This window comes from Coloeus monedula (genome assembly GCF_965178545.1).
Source record: "Coloeus monedula genome assembly, chromosome: 2".
NCBI classification, from domain to species: domain Eukaryota; kingdom Metazoa; phylum Chordata; class Aves; order Passeriformes; family Corvidae; genus Coloeus; species Coloeus monedula.
In genome coordinates this window covers 69,731,026-69,757,120 of record NC_138782.1, presented here as the reverse complement: position 1 = coordinate 69,757,120, position 26,095 = coordinate 69,731,026, and the positions used below count along the sequence as shown (strand labels likewise).

General features: G+C 38.7%; 1 protein-coding gene across 2 annotated transcripts in view; it reads right to left on the bottom strand.

Annotated features, from left to right (window-relative positions):
• Positions 1-26,095, bottom strand: part of CEP85L (centrosomal protein 85L) — a 106,341-nt gene that overhangs the window by 7,623 nt on the left and 72,623 nt on the right. For both annotated transcript variants that reach the window (XM_082302876.1, XM_082302877.1), the window contains 7 exons: positions 19,609-19,730; positions 8,915-9,032; positions 6,718-6,894; positions 4,898-5,050; positions 4,463-4,617; positions 2,875-2,992; positions 2,507-2,557 (listed from right to left, as the gene is read on the bottom strand). In XM_082302876.1, the coding sequence (XP_082159002.1) occupies positions 2,507-2,557; positions 2,875-2,992; positions 4,463-4,617; positions 4,898-5,050; positions 6,718-6,894; positions 8,915-9,032; positions 19,609-19,730 (894 nt within the window). The remainder of the gene's footprint in view (positions 1-2,506; positions 2,558-2,874; positions 2,993-4,462; positions 4,618-4,897; positions 5,051-6,717; positions 6,895-8,914; positions 9,033-19,608; positions 19,731-26,095) is intronic.

Here is a 26,095-nt window from a genome sequence, read left to right as displayed (position 1 = left end):
AGCTGGGATAGATGCATTAGTACAACCACTTACACGTTTCATGTTCCCATCAACAACAGACAAAAAAAGTTTGACTGTGCAGCCTTCTGGAGGGTAGGAGGTGGTAGGGAAGACAGGGTGAGAACTATTAACCTTCCCCAGTGTATTTGCAGAACTACATCTGCCATTAAATTTGCATGACTCTGCAAACTAAGCAAAAAACAACTTTTAGAATATTCTAAGCAATGTGCACATGTTCAGCTCAAGAACTGAGCTCCATGTACTGGGAACTACTAGAAGTAGAAATCAGTGCTTATTTTTAAGAGATACACCTAAGATCTTTCATTCTCTGTTACCCTCATCATAAAGCTCAGAAAAAGCACATGTGCTTAACAGCTTGGCTGAACCTATAGTGCTAGGATTTCCACGTTCCTCATGGTGCTATGAATTCTCCGTACTTCACCCTTAATTTCTCCATATGCTTTCCAAAGTTACAACTTGGTGGCAATATTCCCAGCCTGGCACAGTTGGGGGTTTATTGTGACTGACAAGATTGACAGATGTACTTCGGGTAACATAGGCATTGTACAATCTGACTTACTTCTACTCTCTTTTTTGGTAGTAGTTTTGTGATATCTAAATTAATCATGTAAATATGAATTTCTTTTTTAAAACACCTCTGCCATCTACAATTTTTCCCTTTCTAAAGATGCACTATATGTGCAGCACAGCATCTTGTCCAGACCAACCGGAATTTTAATCCCTCTCACTCGGAACAACAAATCAATGAAGAAAAACCATACAAGGAAGATCAAAATAATTTCACCATGATTATGAGCAAATAGAAACTAATACTGCTTTATACAACTGCTGTCTGAAACAGAATTTGTTTTCAGCTTGCAAGTTAAAAAGGGTGAACTGAAATACATTCTCAAACATAAGTTTACAATGTGGCAGAAGACAGGGAATAAAATGAGATCATCTTAGCTGAAGATAACTTGCACCTCTGTGCTGATAAGGAATTTCAATTTCTAATGAACTAATTTTCAATGATTCCCAAGTCACAAGTACGGAAGGCCAGGGAGATCAAGGATACAAAGAAGCTGCTATAATCTACAAGTAATTTGAGGGCTGACACCATTTCCAAATCTTATTTTCTGTCCTTATATAAAATACCTCAAGAGGAAAAGTAAGAGAAAGTCCTGGAGAACATAACAGTACCCTGTTCACAGACAGTCACAACTATTCAGCATTTCCCAATCCAGCTCCCTAAAGTCATGTCAGGCTAAACACACAAAACACTGAAGATCACTAGTCTCAAGATAAAGGTGTTGGTGAGAAAAAGACCAGAAAGTTTAGGAAATGGGAAAAGATTTAGGTTGATGATAATACATTTAGCAAGTTGCGTGTACTTCTGATAAGCACAACATATATATGGAGTACATCTGTAAATAATCTTAACAAAAAGGGACAGAGAACCTCAGAAAGGTTATGAAGTTCAAGCTGAATTTCTTTTTAACTATGTAACACCTGAAATAACATTTGCCTGTGTCACAATTTTTGCATATACCAGTCTGCTCCATTTCAGTTTGATAAAATTAGTCTTCTCAAACCTTGAGAAGCTTAAATGATTCCATTTCCTTTTCAGTTAACATACATACATCATGTTGCAACTTTAATTCTCCTACTGCTTCTCTACAAATACACTTCATACACTGCAATCTAATCAAACAAATACATGGCTGTTGACAGGAATCAGGCCTCCTATTTACTGTGGCAGAGAAAGGAAGCAATTTAACGGTGGAAGACAACTTTTAATAGGCAAATGACATTCTAGAAGAGGAATGTGGAAACTAGAGTTTGGCTTCAAGATTTGCTGAAAGCAGATGTTTGGGCTTTTTTAAATGCTCAGCTTTTTCTATGGCAAGTAATACTTTCTCCCTAAAAGCTAGATAATGTTTCTTTTTCTCCACAACAAACAGTGGTCAATGAGTAACTTAACACCCTGTTAATCAGATCTAGAAAGCTGCAGCTGACTCCTTACTGACAACCTCTGCCGTCTAGAAAAATCTCTGGCTCCAAGCTAGGTGCCCAAGATCCACCAAGACAGTTAAGGTATCTAAGTGTCAGAAACCAGTTGAACAGGGTTCAATTTGCCTAAATGATGTCAAATGTGAAGTGAGATGATTTAGAAAGGCACCTGTCTTTTCTAACAAACTGAACAATGAAGCCCCTAAGCAACATCGCTTTTGTACTTTGGATGATACACTGGACCAGCAGAATAGCAACAGTTTTTCACTTTTTGGTGAGTATCAGTTAAGTGCTAAACCACAGAAACACAATGACTACACTATGAGCCTGCAAGAGAACATGGGTCGACTACAGTCCATAAGACTTAAGTTTTTGGAATTTCTCCCTTTGACTCCTATTCAGAAAGATAAAAAAAAACAAACCTCAACTTTAGCAATATTATTCTTATGAACTAAAAATGCACACAGTAAACAAGAGAATATACACTTTTCCTTACCTGCATGTCCAAAATCAGTCCAGTTATCTGATTTTGTTGATTGTCTATGACCTAGAATATAAAATAGAGTAATTTAGAAGGCTTGAATCTCTTCAGATCCTTGTCTAAAAATCAGCCTATGTGTAGCCATAGATTTTAAATAGCATCTTTAAAAACACAAATGACAAGACAGTTCAACTGTTCAACTAACACAAAATTCATGCAAAATAAATGTACTGAACAGAGACAGACAGGTATTGAAAAATCATCAGAATTAGCAACAAATATGTAATTCTTCAGTGAGATATTTATTTCTAAAGTGAAAAAAAAAGAAAGAAGTGCAGGATTTAAGATTAAAGATGCCATCAGCAGATTATCTGCAGACTAACCTTACTAGCTTTCTCATTCTTCTCTTTGAGACATTCATTCTCACTCTGAAGCTGTTTTGTGTCCAACATAGGAAGCCGGATACCATCTTCCAGGCATTTTTCTACTTTCTGTTGTAAACTGCCATTCAACATGAAAGGAAGATTAAGTGGGCTAATACAAACCAGAGGGTTGTGTGTTCTAGGGAAAAATTAGAAACTTGAGCCATCTTCCAACCAGAACTGTAAAACTACACCTAGGAGAATCCAGTCTTATCAATGAGCATGTAATTCATGCACCAACAGTGCAAGAATGATGCAAAAATTCTAAACTTAAGTTGCCATGGGCCTGACAAGGACAGATTCATGCAGATGAATGCAGGTTTTATGCACCATATTCTGTGCTGGGTCTCCCAAAAAGCACAGCTCCAGCACAGATCAGAGGCATCTGTGAACCTTCAAAGCTTTGGGAGCTTTTAAATCAGATTGTCTCACCAGGGCACATACAACTCGAAGCGGAGTCCAGAATCAGAGGCTGTGCCCAGTGCTGGTGTCCTCATCCGTCATGCCCTTTGTGACTTGTAAGGGCACAAGGCCATTCCTCCCAGGAATGCACCCACAGGAGGGCATGGCCTTCAGACCCTTCATTGCTCAACTCAAGCTCATACGTGTAGCTACAGCCTCTGTCAGCTCACCTTCTCTCAGAAAGGAAATACATTTTATTAGTGCTAATCTTGCTGTCTAATTTAGAAACCAGAGGTCACCCCAAATATCTGTAGGCTTTCAAAAAAGACAGAATGATCCCCCTCCAGATTATGAGAGCACGAACGCCTTCCATTGGTAAGATGGAAAAAATGTGTCAACAATTTGGCTGGCAAGGTGTCCCAGCCAGCTCGCCTTTCATCATGGAAACCTTTCAGACTCCTGTGGCATGCAGCTTTACCCAATGGAGGGGCAACCAACTGCAGGAACATCCACACATACTCAAAAGTGATTCTCTCCTGCTTCCCTCTTCCCTTTAAATAAAAAAATTGTTTAAGTAGCTCCCCTGATCTAAAATGGAACATAGTAACAAAGTCTCCATGTCTTACCTGGATAGTCTTGGATATCTTTCCCATTTGTTTTTTCATACTTAGGCAAGTTCAATGACAACACACTAACTACAGCTAAATCTCCTTGTAAATACCTGTACCCTCAATGAAAAGATAAGAAACAGCTGGAATTTCTTGAAATCTTTGACCCTTCCCTCACACACCCATCAGCCAATATCCAGGGAGTTTTCCCACAGTTCATGACAGGATCAGTTATAGCCTTACTGACAGCTTCTATATAACATCCATTTGCTACACAGGTTTATTCCATCTTCTATGTGCCAGCAGGCTATGATGCCATTGCTGGCGTGTCCCACATCCTTAAAGACAGATAGCAAAGAATGCCCTGAGGTAACTTCTCTGTGGTATTAATTACAACTTGCCACACAGCAAATTGTAAAACCCTTGCCATGAAAAATCATTAGCCTTGTAATAGGTTAAGATTGTAAATAGCATTAGGTCTTGACATCAGGTGGGGAAGCACACCCATTCCAGGGCACAGCCTGAGCTGCTGTTCATACCTCTGCACTGTTGTGACCAGCTCCTTTTCTTTTTTCTTCTGAGCCACCAACTGTAATTCTCTCTCTCTGCACTGTGACCGGGCCTCTCCGAGCTTCTTTTCCAACTCAGCCATGGTTTCTTGAAGTTGCTTGTTCTTCTCTTCTAGAATTTGCAGCTAACACAAGGTTACATTAGTCAGACACAGTGTCACACCAGCAGAAGGCCTTGTGGCAGACCACAGCCTTGCAGTGACCTGCTGCATAGTTTCACACCCATGTTGCTTATCTGACTGTGAGAAATCCTAATACCTACAGCTTTCTAAAAGATTGAAATACTTCTCTTGCTAAATGTAAGGGTGAAAAAAAAGAGATTTTGAAACAGTAAAAGACTTGAGAACAGGCATTAAGGAGCTTACTTAAATTTTTAAAATGTAAAACAAACCCCCTTTACCTTACCTGTTTAGTCTGCCCTTCTATATCATCCAGTGTTGGAAGGTCAGCCAGGTATTTTTCTAAGGTTTCAATTCGTCTTTGTTTTTCTTTGTTTTGCTCAGACTCTTTCTGGCATTTCTTTTTCAGGCTATTAATATATCGGTCTCTAGTTTTAAGCTAGAAGAAAGAAAGAGTACATGCTTTAGGATAACAGTAAAAAATAAACCTGCTTTGGAAGCAGAGGCTGTTGACTCTCCAAGAACTGTACTCTCACCTGCATGAAAGAGTTGGCTAAGAGCAGAAAACAAACCCAAAAATTATTAATCCCAACAGCTTCAAGTTACAGGCCCACATGTGATCTCAAACTACAGCTGCTTCACCTCTGCCCAGAACCATCCATGTGCCTTATGAACTGAAAACACGAACAGTTCAACACTTAAAATACTGTTAATTCTTTCACCCACTGAGATGTTCATGTGCAACAAACAATCAGGATATATTTTAGTTCCTCTGGACTAGGAAAACAACTTAAAACACAAGGACCAAGAACTTAACCTACCAAAAATTGAAGCCAAAACCCTGACTTTGATGCATCAGAGGGCATCAGAATAGCTGCTTTCTTAAATACCTTTTCTACAGGCACCTTGATTTTCCATAATTCTGGAAAACACTTCTTGTCTTATGTTACCTTTGTTCATATTCCTGATTCTTCTTTTGCTTTATTACCTAGGTCAAAAAAGTGGAAAGAAAGGCAGGAAAAAAGAGTATTTTCCACTGTCCCTCCCTGCCCTCTCTCTCCTTGAGAGCTTTTTGTTCAGTGAACAGAAAGGACAGGTTAACAGGCAAATCAAGACTGGGCAGTGAATTGGGACCTACAGACCACTCTGCTGGCACAAGTACTGCTGCACAGGTCCTCACCACTGCCACTGCCTGCCAGTTCCCACAGAGTGAGGAACACAGGCAGGAAAAGCTCAGACAGGAGGAAACAGCAGTAACCAATTTCTGCCCTTCCTGCCTCAGTGAAAAGCATATTGAGTGTTCACAGGAAATGGTAAGGGAGAATTTTGAGATGAATTATGCATTCTTCTTTGTCTTCCCACCTGACATCTCACGGTATCATATCGCTTGTACTCCTTGAACCTGATTTAATATAATTTAAGCCCAGTAATTAAAGAAGATGAGGTGCAGTGTCATTGCAGTGACAATGCATCTCTAAAACATTTATTAGGAACCCCTTGATCAATGGCACATTCCTGCTTGCAATAAAGGAAGGCTGTGAGTACACTCAAAACTACCCCTGGGAATTGCTTCGGCCTGGAAAGAAACCCTTTGTCGAAACAGTTCCAAGAACACAGCTGTCTTTTTCTCAGACTAAAGTCCACTCTGCACATCCTAAGAAAACTACAAGAGAAGCACTCCTGCGAAATAGGCATATACAGGCTGGTAAGTGCATCTCAAAGCTTGAGCACCACATTTACAAACCATGCTTAAAATAAGGATTTAATTTTCACAATCTGTGTTTTGCAATGATGTTTTATTTACTCTAATAAACACTTCAAGCTACAAGAACGAGTGGCTCTTCTATTTCCGAAAGCTTAACTGATATCTGGTTAAAACTGTTACCATGATTACCATTTTACCTAGTTTCACTTTTTAGGATATATTCTCTGCAAGTCCAGATTTATCCATTAACAACACCTGAAATCATTAATCCTCTTTTTCTATCACAGATAGTTTAGCTACCTTTTGAAAATAACTCAGACACCCACATACCAAGCTGCTTTCTAGCAAACATAACATATGCTGCTGTAACAAAAAGAAATGTGGAACAGAAAGACACTTACTTTCTCCTCCATCTTCTTTTTCTCCTCACTAGATTTGTTTGAAAGTTGTTTCACAATTTCACTGAGTTGTAATTCCTTGTTCTCAGCTGCTGCAATCTTTCGCTCAAGCTCCTCGAGGTGGGATGCTGATCTTTCTGAAATGTGAGGTTGCAGTGGTGTGCTCTCATACTGTGGTTGCTTACGAAAAGAAATAAAATAATCACACAAATGAACACACACTGTACGCTTGAACTGCAGAGCAGAAAACAGTCCTGCATTGTTTTTGCTGTCAGGAAGGGTGGGGTTTGATTTTTTAAATGTTAAAATACATGGCAACAGCATGTCTTTCAGGAATCTGGAGCAAAAAGACAAAGGAGATGGACACCTTTACACTCGTAACAAATGCATAAGAACATTGTGTGGCCACTTTCCCTCTCAGATTTATGGAAGATGTGATTTTTCTCCTAAAATAAATCCCTATAAATGTAGATAAAAAGCATTTTCAAAACAAATCACTGCCACTGCATTATCATACCACTTCCTGGGAAGAAACACACTAGAAAATGCCTATGAATATATTGTAGTAAGAGATGCTTCAATCTCAAGACCCTCCTAAAGCAGAATATCAGTACTAGTCAAACCTTAGAGCTATCACTCCTGCGTTGAGAATGGTGCGGGAACAATCCTGAGACTAGAGCTACAGTCAGAAGGCAGGTCTCCTATCTTTTGTTCTGTATACCAAAACTCCCATCTCCACTGCCCAGAGACAGACAAGCACAAAATGGAAGTCGGTTGCATGTGGGATGAAAAATGAGATGCATCCCATTAGGCTTTCAGTTTCAATATTCTTTTAATAACATAAATTGGTTACCTTTAAAATACTGTCTGTATAACTTCTTTAACTAGTGACATTCCTTCAGCAAAGTATTTAGAGATTAAAACCGTCATTAGATTTCCTTTTATAAATTTGTCTTACAGAAGGCACACAAATCAAGCAGAAACCCAAATACCTTTCAAACTTTCAAGTCTCTTTAAATTACGGAAGACGAATGCACCTGCTGCTTTATTTGAAGCATAACATACTAAGATGTGCACTAAAAGTTCCGTTTCTGCGATATTGTTTCTTTTGTTTGTTTGTTTGTCTGGGCTTTTTGTTTGCATCTTCTCCCCTGCCCCCCCGAAAAAATAAGAATTCTTAATCTAGACAGATTTTGAAGTATTTTGTATAAGAAGATCTGGAAGCATCAAAAGCCACATTCCTAGATGTCTCAAAAAGTCTCTGTATACCTAAGTTCACAGTGAGGCTCCACTTGAATTCCTCTGCTGACACACAAACCACATTCTCACCTGATGTACAGCTGTGTTATTCCAAGTACACAAATAATGTCATGCTGAAGTACCCTAGCTGAGATCCTAGTGCAGTGTTTGTGACAGAAAAAGATAACAAAATAAAAGAGGGACAGAAAAGCTATTTCTCGCTGCATATCTGCCTTTCACACTCTGTAGCTGCATTGCCTTTTAGATATGCCAAGGCCTGGAGATGGAATTTGTGTGCTATAAGCAGCCACAGCCCTCATACTGACCTGCATTTCTTGGCGAACCTTTGCTATGTCATCCTTATGCTACTTGATACCTGTGCTAGTTAGATGAAAATTAGGCCAAGTATACTCAAAATACCACCAGACATTCCCTCTGTGTTCCCTAGGAGCACTAGTCCATATCCTTTTCAGGTGTCTTGTCAAGAGGTATTCCACCAGTCTGTCTGCCTTCTCACATCTCCTCCATCTATTCTATCCATAAAGTCCAACCATCCTTTGGGCAGTACCTCCTCCACTTCAGAAAACCTCTCATTAGTTATTTTCAGATACTCTCCTATCAAACTATTTTCTCTCCTACTATCTCCCTGCAGGATTACCATACATGCATGCTATTAAACCCTTACTCTTACAGGATCACAATCCCTCACTGCTATCTCATTTTTATCAGACTTCAAATTGAGTATGTACAAAATTTTAATGTAACTTCAGATTTCTGCAAATATAAGGTAAACTACAACACTTAGAGGGTATTCTCTGTACAATTCACAGCTATGCAATTACACAGCCATCAACAGTCACAAAAGCTCTACACTTTGGCCTGCAGAAAATTGTGAGCATGCTTCTAGGTGCCATTTACTGGGCAGTGGAAAGCTTTGCAGAAATAAAAGTATTCATCCTACCTGTAAGTTAGTCATGTATGGTTCTTCGCAGTTCACAAGATGGCTCAGTCTTGCATGTTGAGCTCGTATTTCATTCTCCCTTATCTTCTGATGTAAATTGTTAATTTGCTGATTTTGCCTGTAATACACAAATTTAATTTGGAAAAAAAAAAAAAAAAAAGGAATGGAAGAGAGATTAGAAAAACACAGATCTTTAGACTTATACTGAAGAATACATTAACAATGGTATCCAACTATCCTGGATCCACACTAGCTGTGGGCTTTTTCCCACTGCAGCCAGACTGCAGCTGCAGAAATATGATTTGAAAACTCTATCAATTTTGTGTGGATTGAGGGAGGCTTCTGTTGCCATTTGCTGCTAGGGTTGGAAGTCTAAGCACGGAAAAGAATACAGAAAGCAGAACAAAACCAAACAAAAATGGCACCTTCATTTTACTTGGACTTCTCCTGCTTGGCTCCTCTCTTTACCAGAGCTGACTTCTGACAAAAGTTGAAGAGATTTACAAATTAAGGGGAACAGAAAGAACTTAAGAAGAAAAGGCCACTATATAAGACAGTCAGCACAGCTTTCCTGCAAGGTCTCGCTTTTTGCTTAAGACTTTCTCAGTCAACTGCTTTACATAAGATGTACCTTCCCCTGGGGTAAAATACTGCACTGTGTGCTAAAACAAGTACCATGCACCAACTGCCTGGCCAGTGTACAGCAGACACAGTATCAGCATTGTATCATTATTTAATTATAACACAAATTATATCACTGTTTAAATCATGATGGCATTTGAACTAGGCACAACTGCAGGGCAAACACCTGCCAGCTCCTGCCCCAATCCAAGTCACAGCCCCACCAGGTGTGCGGTGACTCTCCATGGAGCAACAGGCACCTCAAAACCTGACCCCACAGTGGAGCTGTCAGCACCCACCAGAAACACACAGAGACCATCTCACTCAACTTAAAACCAGCATTGTGCACTCTGCTAATTTTCACTTTTCCTTCTTTTTTATCCTAGGATATATCTGCGTGCAAGCATGAAATCTTCTTCTCAGAGTTTTACTTCCAAGCATGGAGGATGACTGGCTTTTCTGGAAACAATGACACTGAACCCAGATGACTAAACCCAACCTTAGAAGGAGATAAACAGCAAATACAGGTTAACTTCAAGGGAAAAGACCTGCCTGTGCACATACTGGAAAAGCAAATCTTGCAAAGTATACAGAAAACTATCAAAATCTGTTGCTTTTTTTAAAATTTGGAAGGGTTGAGTTTAGGAAAAGCATCTTGGAAACATTAGCATGTGCATACAAAATACTCATTCTACAACCTATAAACCAACATGAATTATATGTTAGTTGAAAAGATGCCAACTGCAAATTTTAATAGGATGCCAAAACACAGCTAAAGGGACCATTTTAGCGACTCATATTCTCCTAGCCAACTGTACCCCTATTATTTGGTTTACAAGAAGAATTTCATATTTGAAAAATACTGAATGTAGTAGAAGTTACACATTTCTCAGCTAGAAAAAAGAAGACATGATAACATGTGTTTGTTCTATTTCCCTATTTTTGTATCTATAAAGAACAGTAATGAATGGAAAACCAGTATATACTACGTTGCCATTTGTTGGTACCTTAGAAAAATTCATTCAATGTGAATGAATAAGAAGAGAGCAAGGGAATGTATTTATGTGACTCCATAGCAAGCCTTAAAATACTTTGGATCAGCACAAGTGATTTTGAGGCTTCCCCTGTTCCCTCTACTATCTAGATGGAACAAGCTTGTACAAACACAGAAGGAGTATGCGACACTGGAAGACTGTGTGCAGTTCTGGTTGTCATCTGTAAGATGGCACTACAAACAAAAAACTTCCAACTTGTTTTGGAAGATTAGGTAAAAGAATATGCTCTTCACTTGTAACAGACCTTAAAAAAGCCCAAGAGTTTGTATTATCATATGAGAAAATATAAAACCTTGATAATGTCTGTGCATGCCCTATCACAGAGACCAAAATTATTTAGTATGAGTTATCCAAACCTATGAACTGAAGCAAATTTTCATTTTTCATCACCTTATTACTTCCTAGACATAACTATTAAAATTTTGTTGTCCCATGTGTTTTAAAATTATTTATCCACTTGTCACATACCCCTTGAAAGCACGATATGATTTTCTGTTTATGGCTGATTTTAACTTAGCAGTGCCTTCCTTCCCAGGCAGGACTTCAAGAGCCTGGACACTACAGCCTGGAGTATTTAAAAAAAATTTTAAAATATTTTTTAACTACCAGTGTAGTTTGAACTATGCTACCGTATTTCCTTTAATAATCCTTCCCTACCCTACCAAATCCCTGTTGGAAAAAAAGGTGAGATAAGTCAATCTGAGATGAGACAGAATACAGAGTTTAACTAGCTTGCTTCTTTTCACTCTGCAAAGCATGAGACTCTCCATCATTATATAACCTTGCCAACAAAACACACTCTAGAAATATTTTAAGGTTGTGTAGACGCCACGACTTCTTTACATAACCGCCTCTCTGAAAACAGCATTAGCCTCATGGCACCCAGAAACAAAAAATTTGCTACATAACCAGATACTCTGAGCTTTATTTAAAGGGAATTTATAAAGTTCAGTTGCTCTCAAAAACACAGGTTGCCTACTACAGTGGGAACACTGACCCCACAAGCTTCCCTGTTACCAATCTATCAGCCCAGCACTTTAAAAAAACAAAATTAAATACAGTCAGCCTTTAGCATTTAGGTGCCTCCAAGTTTCTGTCGAGCTCCTCAACCTTTAGTGCTTCCAGAAGCCATCCGAGTGCAAGTGGGAGCAGGTTGTGCCCTGAGCTCAGGGCATGGGGGAATCTGACAGGATCCCAGCCTTGAGACTTCAGTGCACAGAAACCAGACCGTACCTCACACAACCAGGTTCAGTGAAAGTACTGTACCTAGGTACCCCAGAAACTACTTTCTTTCACAATCTCCTCATTTTTTTCCCCATAACTGTTACAATTTTATGTTGACAGCAAAGGAAGAGTTACTGATGTATTATGTAAGTGTCATGGCACTTTTCATACGGTTTCATTCAGCTCCTTCGTCCAAAAGGAAAAAACACTATTTTACTTAAAGTGTCTGTCTTGACCCATCCCTTCCCTTACACTCAGACTGAAGTAGAAGAGAAGGCAGAACCCTGATCCAAAGTCATCCACCAGCCAAAAGGACTCAGAGCTGAGAAGTTTGTTTAAAAAATAAATAAATAAAAGTAAAAAAAAAAAAAAAAAAAAAAAAAAAAAAAATAGAAGTCACAGAAGGCAAAAATAAAAACCATCCTTTTGCAAGGGACATTTTAGTTTTCCTTATTTAAACTGATCAAAAGGAAATGGCATTAAAATATGTACAAACTGTAAATATTCTATCCAATCAATTAGTACAAACATGAGACTAATAATATTGTTTTCACAAACACTTCTGACACAAATCTTTCCAGCTGTCTCTCAAGGTGTCTCCAGAAACTGGGGGCGGCAGTGCAGAAACAAACAGACAAAAAGAGAATCTGAACTCCTCTTGAGACAGGAAAAGACTGCTTGGTACACAGAGGACTGTTGCAATTACCCAGAAGAGTTCTGCACTGAAGAAATCTTGTCTTTTTCTCCAGGTATAGCGATTTAAAGGTGGGGTTTTTTCTTTCAGAAGCTACCTACCTGCTTGCTATATATATATATTTTTTTTTTTTTTTAAATTTCACTGATACCCTGGACCATGCCTTTTCACCCCATTTTTTGAACCTCTAGCCATTTATAAATAACTTGAGATCAAATCCTCCCTGTGCTGCTCCCGGGTACATTCTTTCTGAGGGAGCTCAGCAGAAGTGACAGGTTATCCAACATACAAGACTCAAGTGGTGGCTATGTGTTGCTCTATGGTCTCTAAACCAGCTCTTTTGTCCCAGTTCCTACGTGCTAGCTATTTACATTCTAGCTAGATTATTTACAGAAAGCTCTATATTTGCACAAAGTAATGACTGTGGCTTATTTCCAGGTTTTGTAAACACATATTTTGCTCCCTTTTCTTCTATTACCTCGAACATTCTTTATTTTTGTAAACAAAATTTCAAGGCTTCAGCCATGTTTCACTACTGCAGATCGATGATATTTTGTTAGGAAGGAAAAGTGAAAAACCTGTTATGGCAGATTGTACCATTCTCTTGCCTTTCCCAGAATTACCAACTACCATTCCTACATTAAATCCTCATGTAGGATAGAGACACTAGAGACTAGGCCACCAAAGATGCTGATTCTGTGTAACTATTTCCTTGGTATTGAAGGAGAGTAGTGCTCCTTATCTGTCTTTCTGCCTGCCACAGATACTTCCATTTGTAATCCCCTCATTCTATGACTCTACTTACAAAGCTGTCTAGAACTCAGAGGAAAACTTCTGATGCTACTTGACCCTAACTGCACCCATTGAAATGAACAAAGAAAGTTAGAGCCATAAGAATGAAGTATCAATGGGAAGAGGGGGAGGTCTCTATTTTGATTCAAGTGTGGACACATACAGACACTCATACATGCATTTGTCTAGAAATAAACCGTATTTCTTGAATCTGGGACCAGCTCACCCATTCACCATAAGCCCATCTTACCCCTTACTTACTCTAACTTACTCAAACATTGAAAGAGCCTTTAGAAACACTCATCTGTCAGCAAAGCACTTCCTTCCCTCAACTTCCAAGTTATGCTTTTTAACTTTAATTCTTAAATTAGCATAAATCTAAGTCCCACACCCCAAATCAAGGCACAGATCCAGTATCTTCAAACAATTCAGGGACTTTAGAACAGAGCTTCCTCCACCACAGAAGGGTCATTAGTAACTTCTTAAGAAACCAAATGACAATTGATGCTTACCTTCAAAAGTCACAAGTTTACAAGAATTTGCTGCTTTAGGTGAAAATGTCTGAGCGGATTTCTTCAGAATCAGGATGCAAAGCAAAATACGACATGGATCTCTCTGTATTATAGATATAATTTATTCCATACTGCAGCTGGACATACGCTGCTTTGTTTTGTTGCTTAAGAAGTTGGATACAAATCATTATATCCCTTTGTTTTAGAGGCACAATCTCTTGGGACCCCAAGTCCAGACGTGCAGAGTACTGATAGGGAAAGAGATCCTTAGTACACAAAGTCCTAAAAACAGTGTGACTACGTTTTCCGGAATTTGAAAGATAATGCCAAAGAACTCCAACATCAGCAAAGCTTATGAGAAAAGATCTCAAATTTCCTATGCAATAAAGTCTCCTTTTTTTGTAAAATTGTTACCAGTGAACCTTTCTTCCAGTCACAGCAGAACTTACCTTGAAGGAAGATGGGAACACTACCTTTGGGAGTCAAGACATTAATCTCTGATCTGGATGGATTGGTTTGTGTGGTATTTTTTAATGACTTTTCTGAATTGCATAAAGTTTGAAATGCTTGCCTGACCCACAGGAGGTGAACTAGTGCTGAAGCAAGGCAGGCAAGAGCACAGACAGCAACTCTACTTTCTCAAAAGCTTTGAGCTACTTAATTAAGGGGGTGAGGAATGAGAGGGACACAGACAAAATGTCTCTTCAGAGAGAGGACTGCACTCTCCTTCCCATGGTAGGAGCTCTTCAACTTCTGCAGTCTCCTGACAGGACAAACACAGAGCAACTCATGCACCTCCCCTGCTGTTCTCAGCTTTGCAAAATACTAGAACTTCCTAAAAATACTTCAATCTACACAATATAAAATAGTTTAGCACCAGCTCATCAGAGAAGTATCTGGGACTGCAGCTGACCAAAACTCCACAATGTTGTACCACAAAAAGTAAACACTACACAACCATGGCCTGTGAGAGACAAGTGCTCAGCCCGGGAGAGGCCTCAATGGCCAGTTCGGACACTTCAGGGAAGATGTGCTCATCAGCTGGAGAGATCTCAAAGAATAACAAAAACTACTTCATGCCTAGAAAACATTACCTAGGAGGAAAAACTAAATCATATTAGGAAAAATTTTCTAACATTTGACCTACATAAACATCAGACTGCTCAACACAGAAAGGCTGTAGATCATCTGGTATTGCAGATATTGCAATAGTGTAAGCATTTAGTGACAGCACTACAGCTTGTCTTCCCTATGGCCTGGCAGTCAGGTTAAACAGGTCCTTTCTAACCCTACATCCTCTCATTATTGCTAAGATCTACGCTATTAGATGAAACTAATTTCATCAATGTTACTAGCATTCACATCTGAAAAAGTGACCTTTTAAAACAGCTAAAATAATTACTCTGTAGCAAAACCTTCCTGAAAGTTTACCAGCTCAAGATACACAGAAGTCTCATCCACAAGTTACCTGGGTGACCAGTGGTATTGGAAAAAGATAAAAGCATCTTTTTCACACTTTTATTGGAAGCAAAGTGTATTTTACACAGCAGAGCACTCTGAGGAGGCTCCTCACAGCCCCACTCCCTGCACAGGACTCCCTGTTACACACTCACCACCTGGGCAGTATAAAGCTTCAGGTTCCTCAAAAATGGCATCAAATTATCACTCAAGTGGATATGAAGATCTTAACAAGCCAATTGAAATTAAAAGAACTACAGCTTTATACTAGCATTAGAATGATCACTGTCAGAGCATATACAGTTTGAGTCATCTACTGAAATAAGGACAATTTAATACAAAGCAAAGAAAATCTAATTCTCCTGGCTCAGTGAAAACATCTAATCCTAATTCAGATACGGATTAAAAAATTAATGATTTTGCAACTGTTTTAAGAATCTAAATGTTGTTCTGCTCTGAGAGATAACAGCTATTCACTAAAATTGTACTTCCAAACCTACCTTTCCTTAAAAAGCTGTTCAAATGCTCTTATGCTGCCTGCAAGAGAACACTGCATGCCCAGTGTTATTCTCAGCAGCTTGTGTCATATGTCCAGATATTTGGCATTTATTCACGTACCTACTACATGCTGCCCCTGCCAGGCAAACTCTGCCAGGATGACACTAGAGACATCTACAGTGGCAGGTCAGTCTCAAGAGACACTCAGCATTGCACCAAACACTGTAATTTTAGTGGTGTTATTGTACTGAACAGAGGAGCAACATGAAGAATTAAAATGTGACATAGTAATTTTCTAAACCAATACAAACACTCTTGGCTCCCTCTGGTGCTAAATATAATGCAGTGTTACATACTAAGCTGCCAGAGAAGTAAGGCAATGATATAATCCAATTATTTCGTACAGTAGGTGACAAACATTATAGTAATAAGTGTTACAGCAGCAGATTTCCTCTTACAGACTAAATCCTTAAGTCCTCATTCATGGTCTGTAGCAACAGTTCTTATGTGGAGAAAACAAGACACACACCTTGAAGAAGTGCCACTGTGTTCTGGTATGCACATACAGTGCAGGCTGGCTTCCTCGCACCAGGTTTTCTCTTCCTAAAAGTACAGGCTCCTCCTCATTTTCTTAAGAGCAGAATTAAAAAGCATTTCAAGTTTTTAGTGATTAAACTAGCAGTGACTCCTAGAGTAGTTTTAAAAAGCAAACCAGAACCATTTTTAAACCCACTCAATTATGCTGTGTACTACTTAAATAAATGCTGAACAGACTATACAAAATAAATCAATTTCACTTATCTGTTATTAAATCTACTGTTGAACACAGCACACAGATCAAAAATCAAGCTACTTGTTCTATTCACAGGCTCAAGTGACTGTTTGGGATATTAAAAACTTAAAAATACTTGAATTTCTAGTGACACACCAAAGTATCCAAATATTATGATTTACACTGTTAAGCATTATGCCTTGAATTGTTTTCATAACTACTGGAAACTTACTTGCAACTATTCCTATCTGTTAAATTTCCAATGCAAAACAAGGGAATTTAATAATCTAATCTGGAAGGGCCGAATTTTTTGACTTTTTGTCTTGGTGTGGAAAGAAGGAAAGCAGGCAGCAAGTTTCTCTTTCCTTCATCTGCTCTTCTTCCCTTTTTTAACAAGATAAAGCTGGAACAGCTTAAAGATACTACCCTGTACAGAGCATCCACTTCATACTTATCAAGAGATTTAAGCACTACTACGCAGAACAAGGTGTGTGATATTAATCTCCTCCACTTCCTCAGTAAGTGGGACACCAGTACAATTCCCAACAAAAAGAGTGTTTAACCTTAAAAAGATGGTTAATGACCCTGTGGGTGAAGGGCAGGCTGGCGACAAGGGCAAGAGGGGGGTGTTCCTGGTGTGCATCTTTTCATCCGGCTGTTCCTTGTACTTGCCAGCAGCAAAAAGCTGGGTCTGGAGCACCGTGCCAGCTGCTGTCCCACTCCTCTGGCTACCAGGCAGCAGGAGGTTAACCCATCTCTCCAGAGCTTCTGTCCCCTCAACCACCAGTCTGTAAATTCAGTACACGTCTTAAGGAGATTACACCTTCTAAAACTCCACGAAAACCACAGGTACAAAGGCCCTCTCAAACACCTACTACCTAACCTCAGTCAACAAATTAATTCCTCCTCCATTTCACCAAAGCATAAATTCTGTAATTTAACTACCACCATGCTGAATTAACTACACTTTAGCAAACTTCATATTTTTTATTTTAGGTCACTATTCCCAAATAAATTCAAACTCTGAAAAGAAGTTTAATTTAAGTTCAGGAAGATCAAGAGCTGGAAGTTCTTGTTCGCATGTGTTAAATATAGGTAATATCACATTTTCACCCAGTGCCACTTTGGGCCTTGAAGAAAGGTAGTTTTCACACTTCAGCCTGAATACTCCATCTAATATGAAATGTAACACTAGTGCTTTTTAATGGAGTTCTATTTCAAGGTTTTTGCACAGTAGATATGTACCATTTTCTTCATGAATGAAACCAAAAGTATTTTTATTTTTCACAGAAAGCACTACCTGCCCTTAAAAAAATAAAAGAAAAAATTAAGCAATCTGTTGTAAAAACTTTGTAAATATGCAACACTGATTTGTACTAATCTTAAAAATACAAACCATCTATTTTAAATGTTTCTATTTCGTTTTAAAATAACTTTTCAGGCAAATATTTTGCTCAAATGGAAATTCAATATTCGAAAAAGAGCCTGTTCTGTGATGTATTGTTACATTGCATTATTACAAATTACAACATTAACACCAAGTATCTGCTTAAGTATGTAACATCACTAAGTGGTCTGTCGCACTTCAATAGCTTACTGAGTGTATTTTGCCTTTTCAGCTGAATGAAAAGAAATTATCTAAGCAGACTTCTGGTGAGAAATATTGAAAGAACTGTATTCACTAAGTCACACAAAAGAAATTACTTCTAAAAAAAAAGAACTAGCACACCATCACCGGATGTCAAGAAATAGCTTTTGTTCTTCCACATGGACAGTATCAAGCAACATTAGCAGGCAGCCAGCTAAAAGCAGTCCCTTCAGAAACTTCTCCCTTGACTGTAAATACATTTCCAGTGTGAGAAGAGCAACACCAACTGCATTTTTAGCTGCCAGTGTATAACAAGCCTTCATGTGGAGTGCAGAGGATGATAAGCCCCAGCAAAGGCACTGAAGGCCATCCCAGGCATCAAGGGCAGTGTACTCACAAACACTGCTGACAGCTTGGGGCCCAGAAGGTGGGCTGCAGGTTTCCTACTACAGCTTTACTAACTGACATAGCAAGCCTGAAAAAAACACCGTAATTTAGATGGCCTTCAAGCAGCTGATCAAAAGGCTCTGACAGAGGAGATGTAAACAACAGCCAAGGATGTTTCCATTTTAACTGCTTACCCCCTTGGGAGATCATCACCTCCGAAGGAGAGCTGGCAGAGTGGAATGGCGAGCCCAGTTCCTAACTGAGTCCCATCATTGCTGCAGCAGCAGGTAAACACACACTGACATCTCCCATCAAACCAGGCAACCCAATGCCAACTTCCACCACTGAAATGCCTCCAGAGGTGCTGGCCAGACTGCCAAGGGACAGAAACACCTTCAACCACTGCAATTCCTCACTCTGTCGCAATAGAGGAATGAACAGATCTTGCACAAGCATAATCTTCCCAGTACTAGAAACTTAACAGTGGTGAATTGCTATTAAGGCCCATTCACATTGACAGCAATTTTAATAAAAAGTTATGTATTTATTGACATAAAGATTCTGGATTTAGTATTTTTTTTATCTGAACAATCTGTATGAGGATTTGAATAGGATTTTACCACTGAATGTAACTACAAAGGCCAGTTTCTCAAAGCTTTATCAACTGGCTTCAAATACATTGCATTTCTGTACTTGTCATGGAAAGGAAGTCAGCACGATGTAGCCGACCAATTTTCATCTTGCAAGTCACTTCCAAGACCATAAAAGCAGAAAGATGTCCTATACAAATCTGCAGCCCAGTAAGAAGCTAAGAGGGGAATCTGACAGCACAACTGGCTGTTGGGCCCACTGTTCCTTTTCCACTCCAGAGGCATTAAACCTCCTAAATACATTTCCAAGTTTCTGTAAGACTTTAGGCCAGCTGCCAGTCTTCTCTCCTAGCAGAACTAGCTCCTACATATTTGTGCATAAATAGTAGCTGGACTGAAACCTAACAACTTTACTGAGTAAGTAGTTCTCCTGAAAGCCAGCTTTTACACCATAGCTTTTACTTAATCTAGTCTAATGAATGCAGCAGGAGCAGGGTACTTACCGATCAATCACAAACTCTTTCTGTCTTAGCAGCCCCTCTTTAATTTTCATTAGAGATTCCCAGTTGCTGGAGTCCTGATAGCTGGTAGCTGGGTAACTCGAACGAGATGTTCCAGGTGAAACCTGCATAAAATAATTGCAGGATTAGCCCCCAAAACAATGAAGGTAAATAATGTCCTACATATTACAGCATTTACAAAGTGGTTTGTTCTCACAGAAACCTAAGGACTGTTTTTCAGTTTAACTCAGATTTGCTTTGTATAAAACAACTGGATTTATAAACAAGTTTCTTGAAACAAACTTCAGCTCAGTGTCACTGATTTTATAATTTCTCTAGTAAACAATTCATAGCTCTGAAAGCAGTTTGGAATTAATAGCTCGTTAAGAATTTAACTACATCATCAAGAGGAAGAGCATAAAATGTTCATATCCTATTGCAATCCTTGCAGCACTTCAAAGACATTGCTGGATAACTTTAAACCTGCCGGTAACTGCAGGTGACACTTGCCACTGACCCGGTCAACTCCCACCTGTAACAACAGCACACAGAGAAAGAGAAATTTCCCTTGACGTGCGTGCACTTAAAATGCATAATATGGGAATATAATTCTGGCTAAATTGTAACTGTTTCTGACAAAAGAAGTTTCACAAGTAACAGGTTTCAGGCTTTCTATTCATTTTCATAAAAACCATACTCTGTGTCTTGCAACAACTGAAATGAATGTGAACCAACAACATCATGGTTTGGAAGAAAAGAAAAAACTGACTGGGATGTTCAATCAAGAAAGCATTTATTACAAATTTATTACAAATATTTGCATCAGGAATTCACATAAGGTAAGGTTTAAGGTAGAGCTTCTGTGATGAAACAGGGATCCCAGCATCAACTGCCATGAAGTACCATTTAATCTTTTACCAGTTTTCTGAATCACTGAAAAAGGATAACTCTTTTTATTATCTCAGAAGCATCCTGGACTATGCTGTCTTTCTATGTTTTTGGAAAAGAGCAGAAGGAAAAAAAGCAAAAAAACATGACCATTAAAAAAAAAAATAGACTTTAGACTATTTTTTCTTTTATAGCTCTACAATGTTTCAAATTTCATCTGAAATTACAACAAACCGTATTAAGACCAAGACATATCATCAACAATTAAAGTAAGTTAAACAATCGTGCTCCCTGCTTCTGGTCAATAAGTTTGTAAGTGAATTGTAACACTGAATGGAAAGAATTCATTGCTTAAACCCCAATATCATGAGGTACTTAAGTCAGGAGCCAACTCCTCACAACATCTCTTCTGTAACTTTAAAAAGTATTTTTTCCCATTCAGTCTAGTTCAGTTCAATCCCTAGCTTGCCCGCTGATGTATTTCTGCCCATTTATTCTAATTGAAAACTTAAAACCAGGTAAGATGACAAGACTTACCATTTCTAAAAATCTCTCAAGACTGTTACACCCCCACCTCGTCTCTCATGCCCTCAGGTCCCATTTATCTGCTTCAGAGAATATTTCTTTTGCTTAACAAACTGGGTACCTTCAATAGTAAGATCAGTTATGAATGATTAAAAAAAAAAAGAAAAAGCCAAAAACCAAACCCAAAGAACATCAATAGTCCTACACGTTAAATACTGCATGCCAATTAAAAGAAGTCTAAAATGGTAATCTTTTTTTTTGTTTGGGCAGTGATCTAATAAAACTCAAGTAAGACACTTAGTCATGATTCTTCCTGTAAGTAACATACATGTAGAGTCTTAATGGCTTAAGGAATCTAAAGTTTATTTTGCCTGGGTTGCTCCATCCAGACCACATCATTTCAAAGTCATCACTGGTGCTTACAGAATACCTTGGGATTGTCACATACTGTTCTGTATTAGTTATACATATGACTGGCTAAATTAAGAGGCACCAGCACAAACCTATTCCAGTGAAAGTCTCTTAGTGACCCATGCCACGACATGCAGTACAAAGTGACAACATCAGGAACTATCACTGGACTTCATGTTATGAATTTTTTTCCTTTGCTTTTCCCACTACAGTGCTGATGAATGCTTTCTTACATCCACTTCAACACCATTACACTGAAGTCAAAAAAGAAGAAAGAAACAGTCCTTATTGCAGCTGGGATTAGATCTTTACTTTTCTGAGCCACAGTCCTCCTCTACTCAAAAGAAAACTCACAAGCATTTGACACGATGAACAGGAAATACATGATTTTCTAAAGCCAAATCAACTTAATGAGCAAGATGAATTTTCTCTTCAAGACTGAACTATAAAAATGAAGAGATTAAAGACAACTATTTAAATGTGAACCTATCTTAAGTGACGACATTCTGGAAGTCACTGGTGGTTTCTCTAGGAGAGTTCTTCAATGCAAGCCCCTTACAATCTAGCACCTCAACAAACTTTGTAATTTGCACTGAAGTTGGAAAAAAACTCTTCAAATTTGGTACAGTAAGTAACTATACAAGTCAAATACTGTGGCTGCTGAAAAGCAATGCAATGAGTTTTGCAAAGTTAAGAACAGAGTAATATTTCGTGAAAGAGATGCCAACAACAGAGTGTTAGTTTAGGGTTTTTGTTAAATCTGAAACATAAAGCCTCCATAGATGACTCACTGAGACGCTTTAACTTTGGAATATACCCACTCCTATGGAGTATATACATGATGTATATATATACATAACAACAAATGAAATATTACTTTGTATTATATTGTGCTTCAATTTTTCACTCAGAACAAAAATGTTTTGATTCTGATATCATGTTTCATCCAATTAAAAAAAAAAAGAATATACTAAAAATACCTCTTAGCACTTCCCAAAATAACAAGACACTTCACTCATTTATGAGCACATGGTGTTGACTACTACAGACAGCTTTCTAACTGCTTTGAATTGTGTGGTAACACACAAGCAGCCCGCTTACATTTGAGTACCTTGTCTCCTAAGGATATCAAACCAAATAGTGAGACCAGATACACTTCCAGGAGTCATATTTAGAAAGCCAGCCACAACTCCAAGCCCTTAACCTGAATCGTCCACAGCTACAAACAAAATACCATCTGGAAAGACACAGCATTCTTTTCTATCTGTCCTACAAAATACAACTATTTCTGTCACCTGGCACCTCTTCTGAGAGCATCACCCTTGTCCTGAAAACATCTGTTCAGTTAGAACAGAATCCTTTGCACAGTGACATCCAAAGGTCCTCACTAGCTTGTTTTGTGACAAAGGCTTGGCAAGCCTTCAAGTCACTGCAGAGGGAAAGTCAGCTGCTGGGGAAAAAAAAAAAAATCTTTGCTGTACTAACCTAGACGCAAATACTTACTGCTGGAAGAGACATTGCTGACTGATGATTTCATGTTTATTTATCAGTGGAAAAACAATTTTTCTGTGAACAGAGTGTAACATCATTTAGACAACTTAGGTCAAATATGGCTGGGTTTTTAACTGGGCTAATTAAAATTATCTTCTCAAATATGCCCATAGTTTCTGCTTGAAGCAGATCAGTGTCTCAGCACACAGAGCAGCCCAGCATTCCATGTGTAACATGCTGTATCACTTCAAATGATGTCATTTACTACATCACAAAGTAAAGGCGAAGTCCAAAAATGTCAATATAATAGTTAAGCTCAAAGAAAAACCCCACAAAAAATCAACGTATTTGAAAGAGGTTTTTTTTGTGAAAGTTGCAGGTTAAATAATTTAGTGCTGTCCATACTACAACTGTAAAGTTTTCACAGTCCATTACTAACAACTAGCAGAGCATCAAGAATTATGCCAAGTGAGTGATCCCTTCTAGACAACTGCTTACACTGCCTTACACTATCATAAACTCCTGTCCATAGGGATCATTCTTCTCTTGCTGCATTTTACAGGCATTACCCAACAGAAGGAGAATTCCTTGCATCCACAGCTAATCCAAGGCAAAGAATCAACACAACCAATGTTAGCAGGAGCTAAGGATTCACCCTTTTGACTGACAGTTGAGGGAACAAATAAGGGTGACCCCTCAGGCTGTACCTCAGGGACATCACTGGATGGATGATGTGGGAGAAAGAAGAGGTGGATGTGGCAGCAGCAAGCTCAAATGCACTCCTGTCACAGAGGTGCCTCTTGCGTATGGGTCACTTGCGATAGGAAAAGGCACAGTGACTGCAGCAGTCACTGAGGAGCTCCGTAACTGCTCCCCACCCTGGGTAAGGAAAAAATTATTTACCCATCCCTTCCTCTCCACCCAGATTTCTTCCTTACATCAGGCAGAGTGTTTCAGCTCACAACAGCTCCCATAATTTAGACAATATCAAAAGATCGTTCATCCTTCTGCAGGCAAAACATGACAGGGATAGTGGCTCTCATGCAGGAAAAGCAATAGAAGGCTGCAACCATGGAATAAGGCCCTAATTTTAAGGAATCATTTATACAGAAAGGCTGTGCCTTGCAGAAATGCACTAGAAAAACAGCTACAAAGCTGAATCCTCCACAATGTAACAGATTCTGAGCTGGGTAAAAACAAGACTACAGACAAGAATCCCTAATTTGTGGTATCTGTATCTCACCACCACCTACCTACTGCATAACTCTGCTCCATCTTTGCCTTTTAGGGAAGATAGTGTTTCTGTTCAGCAGGATATAATCACTACATTTCTTGGCAGCAACATCTAGGCTGTATCACATTTTGCTATGCTTTCACAAATTTCCAGCAGTCACGTGGGAAAGAACATCTAATCATGCCCTTGCACTTTTATTTCAGCCATGGTACATGTGGTGTTCTTTGGGGAATTTTTTTAATGAGGAAAACACCGTTAAAATCAAAACTGAAACACCATCAAATGGTGAGGTACTAGGAAATACAGGTGTATTGTAGAGAGGTTAGCACTGCCAACAGCAACACAAAAATCAATAAGGCTTGGAAAAAAAAATCCCGAACACATACTTTATACAGACATGCAACCTGCAAAGTACTTAATATAAGAGGGACCAAAATTAATGGGGAGAATAAACTTGACAGGAGTTCACAATTTAACCTGCCTGAAAATCAGCTTAATGCAAGTCACGATTGCATATATATGGTGTGTCAGGGCACACAAAAAGGGGGTGAGGGAAGGATAAAATAGTGACTTTAAACAGCTCTGGCATAAACCCAGTTGCAAGAGTATGTCTATAAGTACAGTGCCCAGAACCAGAAAGTCACTGAAATGGTAAAACATGTTCAAAGAGAAACTTTCATGACTAAAAATCTCAGGAAGAGTGATTTATGATAAAAAGCTAAATATCACAAAGGCTGAAGAAGACATGAAATCAGACAGTAAATACCTTGTTTCCTAGGTTGAGAGTCCATGTAAACTAAGGTTGATGGAATGAAAATTGAGATATGGCAATCTGGGGTAAGAGTATCAGGAGAAAACAAACAAACAAACAAAAACCAGCAAACAATAACAAAAAACCTCATCAAACCAACTAAAGAGATGGAGAAAAGTAGCAAAAGCATATTACAAACAACTGAGAGAAGATCCAAATTTTAGAATTTTAGAATCTGCACTGGATGAAGTTTAGAAATAAAGGGGCAAGCCAGTCCTTACTTGCACATCAGGACTTCCTTTCAGTGTTAGGGTTAAATTATGCATACATGTGACTAAAGACACACTGCCTACACTATGCCAAGAGCAGAATAATCACAGTTAGGCACCAAATAGACAAAAATTCGAGAATCAAAATTCATTTTAAAAGGGATCACCTCAAAGATACATAGCCAGACCTGAACTGCATGGATGCTACATCTGTTATATGACTTTTTAAAGCTTTTCCAATAAAAAATTAAAATACCAATGCTATTTACAGACACCACCATCATCATAAACTTTTAGAAAATGGAAGGTTTTCAAAATGGAGAAGAACAAACAGTAATAGCATTCACATGCCTCCTAAAAGCAGCACTCGTTCTAGCCATTACACTTTCACAAGCATGTTTCTTCGAACTTCCTTCACAAATGAAATCCCCATTGCATACAGGGCAACACACTTAATTCAAACCTCACAGATTCTACTCTCATAACCCTGGAAGGAACCTGACAGTCCTACAAGTCACTGTTATTTGTATATTTACTTCTTCCCCAACATTGTTTATACTGCAGCTGAGGCTTCTGAACTTTATCAAGGTTAGGTGTGATAACCACAACAAGGGAGGAAGACATGGTCCCTTGGCACAGTAGCTTCCAAATGAATTAAGAGCAAAGCATAGCAAGTACACGGTTGCTGGGATACTACAAGAGATGGGAGAAAACAAAGGCTAAGGTCAGATAGCAATTCACCATGGAGGAAAAAATTTTAAATAAATAGAAAACAAGCAGAGATTTTCTACTGATGGCATAGTTACAGGGTTTTGATAGCAACTGCGTGGTCACTTAAATGTGGAATAAATGTACACTGCTATCAAAGGGAGGGGGCCTGTTCTCCTGCCTCTTCTTACCACTTCAAATGTTCATACCTTT